At 40.9% G+C, this 14,146-nt stretch overlaps 1 protein-coding gene across 4 annotated transcripts in view; it reads right to left on the bottom strand.

The window, feature by feature from the left end:
* HYDIN (HYDIN axonemal central pair apparatus protein) overlaps positions 1-14,146 on the bottom strand; it is a 423,676-nt gene that overhangs the window by 209,495 nt on the left and 200,035 nt on the right. For 3 of the 4 annotated variants that reach the window (XM_016930119.4, XM_016930120.4, XM_009431186.5), the window contains exons 20-23: positions 12,616-12,889; positions 10,339-10,482; positions 5,119-5,262; positions 3,077-3,390 (exon numbers count right to left, since the gene is read on the bottom strand). In XM_016930119.4, the coding sequence (XP_016785608.3) occupies positions 3,077-3,390; positions 5,119-5,262; positions 10,339-10,482; positions 12,616-12,889 (876 nt within the window). Of the gene's footprint in view, positions 1-2,661; positions 3,391-5,118; positions 5,263-10,338; positions 10,483-12,615; positions 12,890-14,146 lie in introns of those variants that run through there. The other variant, XM_063797419.1, reaches the window with a different exon arrangement.

Here is a 14,146-nt window from a genome sequence, read left to right as displayed (position 1 = left end):
CCACAGAGCCCAGCATGGCCACATGTCCATTTTGGTACATGTCTGCTTTCTCCACTAGCCTGAGGACAAGGGTCACGTCTTGTTCACTTTTATAGTGCTGATTCCTCAATATGTGGCTCACAATAATCACTTATCAAATGTTTTCTGACTGACTCTCTGATTGAGTAAATGAATGAACAAACAAGTTATAAGCAGAGGCTCAATATTAAGAGATAGGAAGATGCTGAAGAAAGAGAAAAACAGTTAAATAAATGCTTAAACCAATGAAAAATTAAGTGTATCATCTTCAGTAGTGGCCAAGTACATTTTCAAAAGTTCATCACTTTAATTATGAAAGTAGCCTCTCAAAAATAAAAAAATAAATGAAGCATGTCCTTGCTCCCAGATGGAATAAACTCATTTAGCTATGTTACATCAGAATCACTTCAGAAAATCTGGTATTTGAAGTGCATTAGGTCGGGTTGGCTGATTTTTCCATAATTATATTAAATGTTCACCATCTACAGAATTTCATTCCAAACCCAAACAGTCCCTGGCACTTAATGAGCAGACTCCAATGCTCAGGCCCAGGACCGGCTGCTGGCTTCAGTGCTTCGCTAGGTCATTGTTAGATGTCTACGGAAAACATTCAGAGCGAGCCATCGTTACCGTGGTAACAAGTGCAGGAGAGAAGAGGGTGACTGTCATACATAAGATGAGGATTATGGACAGGAAGCACTGACAAGCCCCTAAGGAAACAACATGAGGTTTCCTCAGTTAAGAATGGCCGTCCAATATTCACATGCCAACAACTGAGAGTCACAACATCCAATAAGGAAATATACAAAGCCCATTAGTTCTGGTTGCCAACTAAGAAGAAAATGCAGCAATCGCTGCCTCCCACTATTTTATAATTATGTGTATGTCTATACATATACATAAATGAACCAGAACAGAAACCCATTGAAATATGTACAACAGGCAACATGGAGCTCAGTGCTACACATACTCAATGTAGGGTCCTACTCAGTCTGTGCTTTGAGTTTGAAATGCTTTTCAAGAAAATTCTGCAGCAACAAAACCAAAAGTAAACAAGTATGACCACATCAAACTAAAAAGCTTCTGCGCAGCAAAGGAAAGAATAGAGTGAAAATTCAACCTATGGAAAGGGAGAAAATATTTGCAAACCATATATCTGATAAGGGGTTAATCTCCAAAATACATAAGAACTCCAACTCAATAGCAAAAAACCACTAATACCTAATTTAAAAATGGGCTAAGGACTTAAATAGACATTTCTCCAGAGAAGATCTACAAATGACAACAGGTATAGAAAATATGCTCAATGTCATTAAATATCAGGGAAATTCAAATAAAAACCCCAATGAGATATCACCTCATACCTGTTAGGACGGCAGTTACTAAAGAAACAATAGACAAGTGTTGGTGAGGATGCGGAGAAACTGAAACCCTGGTGCACTGTTACTGGGAATGCAAAATGGTGCAGCCACTGTGAAAAACAGTACGGAAGTTCCTTAAAAAACTAAAAATAAAGCTACCATGTGATTCTGCAATCCCACTTCTGGGTATTTATCCAAGAATTGAAATCAGAATCTCAAAGTGATATTAGCACTCTCATGTTCATTGCAGCAATATTCACAATAGCCAAGATGTAGAAAAAAGCTAAATGTCCATCAACAGGTGGATGGATAAAGAAAATTTGTTATATACATACAAGGGGCTAGAATTTTGTTCAAACTTAAAAAAGAAGGAAATTCTGCAATATGTAATGACATGGATGAACCTTGAGGACATTATGCTCAATGAAATAAGCCAGTCACAGGAAGATACTGCATGACGTGGTTTGGCTCTCTGTCCTCATCCAAATCTCATCTCAAAATGTGTTCCCCACATGCTGAGGGAGGGACCTGATGAGAGGTGATTGGATCACGCAGGTGGTTTCCCCCATGCTGTTCTCGTGATTGTGAGTGAGTTCTCATGAGATCTGATGGTTTAAAAAGTGTTTGGCAGGGCTGGGTACGGTGGCCCACACCTGTAATCCCAGCACCTTGGCAGGCCGAGGCGGGCGGATTACCTGAGGTCAAGAGTTCGAGACCAGCCTGGCCAACATGGTGAAACCCCATCTCTACTAAAAATACAAAAAAAAAAAAAAAAAAAAAATTGCCAGGCGTGGTGGCAGGCACCTGTAATCCCAGCTACTTGGGAGGCTGAGGCAGGGGAATCGCTTGAACCTGGGAGGCAGAGGTTGCAGTGAGCCCAGATAGCGCCATTGCACTCCAGCCTGGGCGACAAGAGCAAAACTCTGTCTCAAAAAAAAAAAAAAAAAAAGTGTTTGGCAGTTCCCCTCTCACTTGCTGTCTCTCCTGCCATCATGAAAGATATGCCTTGCTTCCCCTTCACCTTCTGCCGTGGTTGTAAATTTCCTGAGGCCTCCCCAGCTGTGTAGAACTGTGAGTCAATTAAAACTTTTTTCTTCATAAATTACTCATTCTCAGGCAGTTCTTTATAACAGTGTGAAAAAGACTAATATACTGCATGATTCCACTTATATGAGGTAGTTAAAATAGTTAAATTAATAAAATCAAAGAGTAGAATGGTGGTTGCGGGGGCTGGGGAGAAAGGAGAATGGGCAACAGGCATAAAGTTTCAGTGCAGCAAGATAAGTTCTAGAAATCTGGTTTACTTGTAGTCAATAATACTGTATTGTACACTTAAAAATTTGTTAAGTTGTATATATATTACCACAATAAAATAATAATTTAAACAATTCTACAAAGACTTTATTTTTTAGTGATGAATTTCTAATGATCTTATCACTAGACTCAAAATTAAAGTGGGCTTATGGATATTGCTTTGTTAATTCGGTGGTGATTGGGACTTCCAAAGATGTTTTATCTATGTTTCCTGTTAGGAAATCGAGGATGGATCGTGATTGTAAGCTCCTTGTTAATTCTGTCAATAATTAGTGGTCAAAACGGAAAATATTCATGAATGGCCAGTACATGGAATACAGAAAACCCCATGAAAAGCCTGAAAGAGAAAACAAATGAAAAGCAGAGTTCTGTGCTGGGGGTACCTTATCTGATTTTCCTCATCATTCACCAAGAAGAACCAGCGAAACTTCACAACCAACGGGCTGCAGTTGGTGATGGTAACGTAGCGAATGAGCTCAGTATCGTTCAGGATGCAGCCAAAATCCAGCTCCATTGTCTCAAAGCTGAGGTTGGGGTAATGCACTTCTCCGCGCAGGTCCAGGCTGTCTATCTGAGGGTGTTCCACATACTTAATTGCTAGAATTTCTTCTGCCACCCAGTTGTTCAGATCGTTTCTGTAGGAAGGGTCAAACTTGATCAGCAGGTTTTTTTCTTCATCAATTTCCAGTTTAATAGGCTACAAACAAGATAATGGGGAAATTACTAACTTTTGTACTATGCATTTCCACGCTGGTACATGAAACAGGACAGCCAGGTATTTACACATACACATTACATGTATTTATGCACACACAGATACATGCATATTTGTGCATACACATATAAACACACATATTAGTATGAAAAACATACACATACACAATCATATGTAAACAGCTAGTACATCTAAGTATAGACACTTACGTATATGGATACACATTTTATTAGTTGAAAATGAAAGCACGGAAAATCTGGAATTATTTAAAGGAAGAGATTTTGATAAGTGTTGTGTGGGGTTATAAGAATTGAGGAGTTGTAAAGGAAAAGTCTACAATGAATAACTATTATAAAATATTCTTAACTAAAAATAAATTTCGTTGTGAAATTCCCTTAGGCAAGTGGGAAAAATTCTTTGCTTAAGAAATTTTTAAAAGGGTTTTCTAAAGCACTGGGGAGTGGGGGTGGGGGTGGGGGGCTCTGTAGAGAGTGACCCAGAAAGGGACAGATTAGGTAATTTAATTTCTTTTCTAATGTCAGCAATCCTAACTTTTAAGCACAGTGTCATCCACTTTCTGCTGTTTTCTATTCAACTTGAAATGACAGTCCAGAGCTGAACAGCGTTTGTTCAGTACATTTTATTTGTTCTTTTCTGTCTTTGATTCCAATCCCTATGTGTTCCTTGATGCCAGTGTCTGCAGTAATACCTTCCCGTAGAAAGGCTGGCTATGAGTTGGCTTTTTTAGGCATTGCTCAATTCCCACATTTAATGGGCATGAAAGCCACCTCGTGGTTTTGCAGCAAGTGCCCTAAGGCAGTTGGGAAGAATGGACACAGGAATGAATCTGTTTTCAGTGCACCTCATCTTTCCACTGGGCTTAAACGATTCTGGTATTTAACTGTGCATTTAATGACATGATTAGATGGTTTCGGTTGATAAAGCCACTCACCTGATTCAACAGTCAGAGAGAGAGTAATGACTCTTCAGCATTGGCCTAATCCCAGCTGAAAGCCAGGCCAGCCACTTGGCCTTTAATCTTACCACTGGCACAAGGGGCTGGGCATAAGTTAGGACCCACCCTTGTAGATCATGGCATCTGTAGCACTCGGTATCGCCATGCTTGGTGATTAAATGTTTTGAAGATTGACTTAACTTTTTTTTTTCCAGGAAAATGACATTATTGTTTTGTAGAAATGATACAAAAATCTACATTATATATAAAAGCACAAAGAAGAAACAAGAAATTTATCCCAAATTTCACAATACATTATTTCTCAGAGTTACCATTTGGTAGATGTTAGTCCAGACGTGAGAGAGGAATAATAGGATTTTACAAAAATGGAATTAGACTACATTATTTTCTAAAAAACACCATATTTGAATTTTTTCTCAAAAAAGACTTGAAGAAATGTTTCATATACAAGGGATATTAATTCCTAAGATTAAAGGCTCTGGAGCCAGAGTAGTTAGGTCCAAATCCTGGTTCTGCCACTTACTAGCTGTGAGACCTTGGGCAAAATACTGGGCCTCAGTTTTTCCATCTGATTTACCACTCATTTTAAATTTTCTGTAGTCTTCCTGTTTGCTTCCTGGATCCTTTACATCTTTCTGAGCTGAAGTTGGGTGGTGTATCATTACTCTTCTCTTCCTTTATCACACCCCGCCCCACCCCAGACAGCTTGCCAGAACAGCCCCCTATTAAGGTACCTCAGGAGTTGCCGGCAGCAGGGATTTATCAGTCTCACATATAAAGAAGGGTCCAGATGTTGACAGCAACAAGTTCACGGGCAGGGTGGAAATGTTCTTTATGGCCAAGGGCTGGTAATCAGGTTTCAGGATACTGTTAGGTTTCTGCAAAAACAGAAAAAGAGGAAAAAAGAGGAAACAAATCAACTTATGGTAAATACAGTAAGCTTTTAGCAACAAGTCTCAGGTTCATTGTTTAGAACAAATTTAGCAATCTTTCTTTTTCTTTGTGTGTGTGTGTGTGTGTATATATATGCATATATACGTAGACATATACATACATTTTTCTCCCTTGTAGAACTTTAGATTAATCATGTGGAGGCCGGGCGCAGAGGCTCATGCCTGTAATCCCAGCACTTTGGGAGGCCGAGGCCAGTGGATTACTTGAGGTCAGGAGTTTGAGACCAGCCTGGCCAACATGGTGAAACCCCGTCTCTACTAAAAATACAAAAATTAGCCAGTCATGGTGGCAGGCACCTGTAATCCCAGCTACTTGGGAGGCTGAGGCATGAAGATCACTTGAACCCAGGAGGCAGAGGTGGCACTGAGTCGAGATCACACCACTGTACTCCAGCCTGGGTGATAGAGTAGGACTCAGTCTCAAGGAAAAAAAAAAAAGATAAATCATGTGGAATGATGTATAGTGGACTACTGAAAAGTGGACCTACATCACCCAGACAACACAGATTAGATTTTTTTACCCCCTTGGTGCCTAATTGAGAAAACCTACAGAAGCCATGCTTCTGGATAGAACTATTATTATAGGGCCTTCCACAGTGTCATAAGACAAAGTCTAAAAAGTTAGTTATATTTTATGCATAAATATAGCTATCATTATAATGAATAAAACATTTTTCCCTTGTATAATATTTTTCCAGGCTTAAAATACCTGATTTGCCTATATCTTGTTATACTGACAAATGATCAGACCTATTTCCTGTAAACTTTTCCTGATAATACCAGGATAGTTGATTTAGAAGTATCTTTTTACTCTGTTAGATACATTAGATTTAATTTTTCTTTTTTTTTTTTTTGAGACAGAGTCTTGCTCTGTCGCCCAGGCTGGAATGCAGTGGTGTGATCTCAGCTCACTGCAACCTCTGCCTCTCGAGTACAAGTGATTCTCTTGCCTCAGCCTCCCAAGTAGCTGGGATTACAGGCACGTGCCACCATGCCCAGCTAATTTTTGTATTTTTTGTAGAGATGGGGTTTCACTATGTTGGCCAGGATGGTCTCGATATCTTGACCTCATGATCCACCCGCCTCAGCCTCCCAAAGTGCTGGGATTACAGGTGTGAGCCACCGCGCCCGGCCCAGATTTAATTTTTCAACTAGAGAAGGCATCGGAAATGAATCTCGAGTTGAGAGTTTCTGGCCAGACTGGCTTTTTCTCATTCTGATGTTGGGGCCCACATTATTTCTTGTATTCCCTGGAAAGAGGGTTCTTTAGTATCATCAGGGGGTGACCAGGAGCCTCAATCTTTGGCCTCCAAAAAGAACCTCCCTCCAATCATCCCCTGGGTCTTCTGACAACTCTAGTCTGTCTTTCCTAGGCCTCCTTGTTTTCATTTGCCTTTTCTCTTTGTGCCAATATCAGTTAAGCCCTCCTAATTTCATACTTTGATATGACTCTGTCTTCCAGTTCTATGCCTAGCACAGTCTTCCTTCCATTGTGGTTCCTGGGTGAGCTCAGGTGACCAGTGTCCCTTGGCTCGAGCCTCATGCCTTGGTTGTACTCTATGAGTCTCCCTGTGCACTCCCAGGGTGACTTTAGGGATTAGGTCTGGAGTTTACCATGAGATACCAGCCTTTGTTTCCCTCCCTCTAATATGGGGTAGCATGGAAGCGGACTCACCTTGCCTCTGCGGGTTGTATACTATGGTTTAGGGAGGGATGAAGCAGTACTCTGGGCCCTACTAAGGCTGCATGGAGAACTGTCCACCCAGTGACCTTCCCTGAAGGCTGCTGTGTCACTGCAGATGGCTTTGAAGTACAGAAGCCACACTTGGTTGGTTTTGGCAAGAGGCCATTTAGAGGCTACTGACGAGAAGGAGTCAAGCACAGAGAGGCCATTCTATTTTAAAATGACCCCTTCTCTTTGAGTTGTTCGTCTCCCCAAATATCAGCAGACAGAATGTGCTGCTGGAACTTCATGAAGAAAAGTGGCTGCTAGTTTCAATTGACCTTTTCAATCCCACAGAGATGTGGTTTCATCTCCGTGGCTTATGAATGGTACGATAGTTATAAAGTAGACCAAATCTGAGGAAACAGCTATAGAAAAATTCTTCCCATAGACAGGGTTGGTACCATTATATTCTAATGTACCAAATCAGATCCACTGCCCTTGAGCTGAAATCAGGGAGACAGAACAGATAATTGGATGTTATACAATTAAATCTGAATACTGAGACCTAACAAGTCTCTTGCATATGCTGGGTAATGAAGTTGCATTTCTTCATTGTCCCTGATGTGGATTAAATGTGAGCAGGAAATGAAAATGAAAAACACAGTAATAGGACAGATTTCAAACTTCTCATCTTTGTGGGGAAGGAGAGAAGGGTGGAAAAAAATAAGCAGGGAACTGTGGCTCAATTCACTTTTTGATTGAATAAGAAGTTACTGCCATATTCCAAATATGTACATATTTTAATCTAGTAATAAATTCAAACAGTAGACATTTAAATAAAAACATCCCCCCCGCCAAAAGGCATAAGGATATAAAGAGAAGAAAAAGAGCACTACCCACACATTTTTATTAGTGTTTATGGGCTTAGAGAAATCTAATAAGAAACTAGGCTGCATATTTAACATATATTACGTCTTGCCCAGAATAGCTATTCAATAAATATTCACTGAGTTTTCTCCCAATAATGGCATTCAGGGAAAATACAATGCCACCAACTTCAGTGCAGCTGTTGCCAATAAATATCTTTCCTGATTACTTAAAAATGAAGAATTTAAAATACAGCAATAAAGCTTAATAACTGTAGCAGGAACTCTTGTCGTATTTTCCTTTTACATGTCTCATGGAGCTTGTTGGCTTCGGGTTTAGCTTGGGTTTCAGTGACGGGAAGCTAAACTAACAATGTCCACCTTCCCCACTCATCTATTAAGCCAAGCCATGGATATTTTATTTTATTTTATTTTAAGTCCTGGGATACATGTGCAGAACGTGCAGGTTTGTTATATGGGTATACATGTGCCATGGTGGTTTGCTGCACCTATCAACCCATCATCTAGGTTTTAAGCCCCACATGCATTAGGTATTTGTCCTAATGCTCTCCCTCCTCTTGCCCCTGACCCCACGACAGGCCCCAGTGTGTGATGTTCCCCTCCCTGTGTCCACGTATTCTCACTGTTCAACTCTTACTTATGAGTGAGAACACACAGTGTTTGGTTTTCTGTTCCTGTGTAAGTTTCCTGAGACTGATAAACCATGGTCTTTGCTGTGTCTTTTCTGCTTATATATTGTAGGTGACCGATACACCTGCTCAAAAGTTACTTGTTGATTTGAATTGAACTTGTACCTCTCACCTCTCCTACTGGACCACAAGCTGTTTTTTTCATCTCTTAGCGGAACATCTTTCCCATGGTGATAATCAACAGATACTAATTTGTTTTAATGAACAAAATATGATGGAATCCACCACCAAAATAAATGGTCTTGAACATTCTTCTGCAAACCTCCAGGTAATGAAAGGAACCCTAGTTGATACCTCATGACTGGTTAGGCACTGCCACACCCAATGTTTTTGTGTGACAGCAAAGATCACACTGTGGGGCAGTGACTTACTTAATGCTTGGTCTTCCCAGCAGGCTGTGAAATTTATCCGGGAGGACTGTTCTCACTGTTGTATCTCTAGCCCCCAACACTGTGCCTAGCACATGATAGGCCTTAATAAACATTCCATTCAGCTGCCAGCATGATGGTTTCAGTGAATCTGACCATGTCACTCCCTTCCTGGAAGCCCTCCAATGGCCATCCAGAACAAAACCCAAAGTTCAGATAATGCCTTCCAGGCAGACTGCACGTCTCCAGATGGACTTTTGCCATCCTTGGCACATTCTCTGTCCAAGGTGGCCTTTCCTAACTCGAGCCCTTCGTGTGAGCTAGTCCCTCTGCCTACAATTCTCTCCCCGTCCCTTGTCACCAGACTAGCTTCTATTTTTACTTATAGTCTCAACTTGAGGCACTTGCTCAAGAAAGCCATTCATGACCACATGGACGAACAAGATCATGTCTCCTAATACATGCCCTCCCAGCACCTTGCACCTCTTCTTAATAGCAATGTTTATAATGGTGACTTCAACAATTAAATTTTAATAATTTGTTTAAAGTCAACCAGCTTAGCTTTGGTTATGTTTGTCTGGTTCACTAGATTTCCAGTACCAGCTCAATCCCCAACTCAGAACAGACATTCCTTACATGTCTTGAATGGTAATTAATTTTGGATGGAAGCCTATCTAGGGGCAGGTCAAGCCTATTGTGATATCTCCTCCACCCCATCTCTTCAGTATCTTGACCCCCCGCCCTGAGCAGCAGCCACTACCTTCTCTCCCTTGTCCCGACTCTGACATTTACTGTCTACCCTTACGTAGAGCCATTTAAGTTAAAGAGTGTGAATCTAATACTTTAAGTTGATTATTCTCCAGCTTAACCTGTATCTCAGTTTCCTCGTGTGCATCACATCACACATCATTTCCTCGTGTGATAACAGAACCTGCTGCATACGGTTGTTGTGAGGGACTACTGGGTAAATGTACGTAATGAACATGGCTCCATGTCTAGCACGTACTAATCAATCAGTGGTAGATACTCTTACTGATAATTACAATTATCAATAATTCTACTCCAATCCTTCCTCTGCCTTGGGTTTATTTTACCTGATTAAAGTAAGATGATTGACTAAAATGCATATTCAGTGCACTGGAATACCACTTCCTTAGGTCTTAGACATCAGGAATGATGGAAATCGAATTTCCACAGCAACTTACATGTCAAAGGATTGTAGGTTTAGATTCAGAATTTTTAGTTGAATGTGTACTGGCCTCTGAAGCTTAAAAAACATGGGCTGAGTAATGGGTGGAAAAGGATGCCCATTAATTCAGCTTTCAAAATGAAAATGTAAACATGCTGACCCTAGTCGAAGCACCCAGCCCTCGCCAGCACACCTCACTGACCTTCTCCAGTCGGTAGATGAGCTGCTTGGTGGAGAGCTGGATGAGAGGTGCGACGAACTCACAGGTGATGTTCACAGCCATCACCAAGCTCTTTCCCTTCTGTGCCCCGATGATGGCGTGGCACACCAGCTTCTCTTTCACTATCTGCCAATGAGATAAGCCAGCATTTGGGGAAAAACTATAACTTAATACTTACTCAGAATACTTATTTACCCACTGAGAGAAAATGGATTTCTGACTACCTGCCTGGGGACACAAGGAAGAGCACACTTTTCTGAACAGCACGTTTCAGGGACTGCTCTTTGTCACATGATTATGTTTTTGTTAGTTACACATGGCCTTGATGGATTCTGTATTTATTTCTGACTGCCCTGAGGCAGTTGATTTACATTCAGTTCTATATACATATGTATAGTTATATTATGATTATGCATTAGGAGCTGTGTTGGGTGCTGGGAGTAAAAACATTGATGAACAAGACAGATAAAATCTTTCATGGGGCTTATAGTTCAAAGGTGGTTATATGATTTCTTAATAAACTATTGAAAACTGTAGTTGGAAAGTTTTTGTCTTTTTCTTCCTTTTTTTTTTTTTCAGATGGCGTTTGCTCTTGTCGCCCAGGCTGGAGTGCAATGGTGCAATCTCAGCTCACTGCAACCTCTGCCTCCCCGGTTCAAGCAATTCTCCTGCCTCAGCCTCCCAAGTAGCTGCGATTACAGGCATGTGCCACCACGCCTGGCTAATTTTGTATTTTTAGTAGACACGGGGTTTCTCCATGTTGGTCAGGCTGGTCTCGAACTCCCAACCACAGGTGACCCACCCACCTCGGCCTCCCAAAGTGCTGGGATTACAGGCGGGAGCCACCGTGCCCGGCCAAATTTTTGCCTTTTATACTTAAACATTTAAAAATCATGCATTAGGAATTAATATTTCTTTGGACTCAAAAAGCCTAGATTTTTATAAAGCAGAAAGGATCAAAAGTGAATTTACAGCATGAATAGGTTATATAGAAGAGTGCTCAGGTTAGGGATGTTAATGCATTCCAGTCTCTTCTCAATTATGTAGCATGATTTAGAAGAACATTCGGGGATGCTTTTAATAAAGCTTAAGCTGAGTTTAGTCCCCCAGCAGCTCAGAATTAATGCCTTCAAAAATATGGACAACTCTTGATAACCACATCATAAATATGCTCTTCCAACAGCTGTCAGTGTCTTGAGATAAGGGCCTGTGTTCTATTCATCTTTACATCCTCAGTGCCTAGCACAGTATTTGTCACATGGTATACACACAATAAAAGTTGGCTGATCACCTGAATAACAGAGAGAAGGAACACATTACCTTTTCCACAATGAGAGATAACCCCCCCTTTTGTTGAACTGAGGATGCGTTTTACCTGAAAATGCTCTATGAAGAAATAATCTAATGAAATAAAGTGGAATCTGTGACCTTAGAGAAGCTAAGCAAGGGACTAGCTTTCCAGCTGTGTCTACTGGGAGACAAAGTTCTTTTTGCTTCCTATTTAATGTGGGGAAAAGGCAGTATCACCTCCAAATTTGGCAACACAAGCAGGATCTTAAGCAAGCATCATTTCTCATCTACAAGGTCTGCATTTTGTTGGGAGGGAGAGACTCTTAAGTGACTTTGAAAGCCTTTCCTTTAGGTTTTTAATGGTTTCCACACTCTGTGAGAGAATAGGGATAAAGAAACACACATGATTTGGATCTACTGAAATGTTTTACGTAGAGTGTATGGAGATCATGTAAATAAAAGCAGGGAATCAGAGTTGCTGAAGATAAATGTGGCTCTTTTATTAATGCATAAAAAGAAGATGTTTTGAAATGTGAGTTGCAGTCAGGCTGGAAAGAAAGGAACAGGGATGTCCCAATACCTGAATAGGAGAGGCAGCCCAGAGTGTCGATATAAACACCCTTTTTGAATGAATATTAAATTCATCCTGCTAAGTGTTAATAGGAGAATTTGCTTTGGCTAAAAACTGGGTGTTTTTCTACCAGAGACTTGCTGGCTGGTCACTGTGGACCCTGGGCATGAGAACCTCCTTTAAGATTGGGTTCACAGGAGCTACAGAAACAAATCGAAGACTGAGCAGAGCTGCACCCCGAAAGCAACGGATGCTACCATGGTAACTCAGGATTGTACACAATCCTTGAGAAACCATATCCCTCCTCAGATAAATGTCAAGGGACTTTCCTAAGAAATAGATACAGTAGAGATTTATTTAGGAAAAAACAATAGCTTCCAAATGTGCTGTCCCCTTACCCTGGGAGTAGCAGAATAGCCTTCGAGTATCACATCAATTGCCTGGCCTGGGTACAGCTCCATGCTGGCGGGGTGGAGATGAAACACGGGGCTCTGTGGATCCCCGGGCTCCTGAGAGCCACTGGGCTGGGGTTGGACATGAGCATGTCCCTTCTTAACCCGGCCCTTCTTACTCAGCTTGGCCTGGGGTCGGAAGCTATCATTCATCCAGAACAACTGTTGGATCCGACGTCCCTTGTTGATCAACTTAAAGTGGTAATAGTGGGTATCCAGGCTGGAAAAGACGAGGCAGGTGTTGAGAGGATTCCATTTAGGGATGTTCTGTTCAGCTCTACACCCTTGGGATTTACTCTTCTGGAAGTATTTAAAATGGTGAGCAACAATATAAGACTTTTTTTTTTTTTTTAATGTAGGAAGACTAAGTCACGATGCCACTAGGAACTAACACAGCGTTGGCATCACCAGGTAAGGGGCTGTGGAAAATCTCCACTCCCCGTAAGTCTTCCCCAGCAGGCCCCACACACTGCAGGACACACACAGTTCATGTGAAAAGCAATCCCATTTAGAAAAATAGCTCTGAGGAGTGAAAGGAAAGCAAAATACCTACTGGAGGAGAAGTGAGTTTCAAGCTGTGCTGAGAAAATTACTAGTGACTGAGTGGAATGTCCCATAATGATGGGCTCAATTTGAAGGAAGCTTTGAAGAAAAACCATGCATATTCTCTAAGCTTTAACAGAGGCCAGGGGGACTGCAATGGGCCAGAACACCACCGGGATTGGTCACCCATCTCAGACTAATGTGCTTTAAAGATGTTGCAATTTCATGTATTCATTTGTTCATCATGCATTCACATATTCCACAAATATTTACTAAGAACGTCCCGACTGCCTGGCTATTTGCTAAAAAAAACCTGGGATTTCTAAGATCTTGGATATGGTTCAAATGTGTTTTTGTTTGGGATTTTTTTTTCCCCCCCACAGGCTTACTTTAAAATATTTTCTTAGGGAAAAACTCATCTCGGGACTGTTTTTTATTTTTTAAATTTTACTAGGCTTTGAGATTTCATCCCATCTGTTCCTCCTTAGGAAATGACATCATGCCTGGTAAGTTGAACCATGAAATAAACAATCAGAAGGAATATTTGCTAGTTGTCAGGTATAACCATTTCTAGCTACATATGTTGTGAATCTGTGTCCACGGGGCACGCTCAAGGGAGCTTCTTTACTTGGTAGTTTATGGCTAACAGCAGGCTTTTGGGGGAAATAATAAACAACATATACTGTTTATAAAAACCATATACTATTTATAAAAAACACATACTGTTTATAAAGACTAGGCAGGATGTCTGTTACTTATTCACAGTATATCTTTCAATCATCACAGCAATCCAGTCATGATAAGTATATTTACTACCATTTTATAGATCAAGAAATGGAAGCTCTGAAAACCTAAGGGAGTTGTCTAAAAATACGCAATTAGAAGCGGCAGCGTATGGCTATTTCTTTAGACCAGACGTTGGCAAACTTTTTCT

This window comes from Pan troglodytes, chromosome 18 (genome assembly GCF_028858775.2).
Source record: "Pan troglodytes isolate AG18354 chromosome 18, NHGRI_mPanTro3-v2.0_pri, whole genome shotgun sequence".
Classification (NCBI taxonomy): domain Eukaryota; kingdom Metazoa; phylum Chordata; class Mammalia; order Primates; family Hominidae; genus Pan; species Pan troglodytes.
Note: the sequence above shows the minus strand (reverse complement) of the source record. Positions and strands in the feature narration are given on the sequence as shown.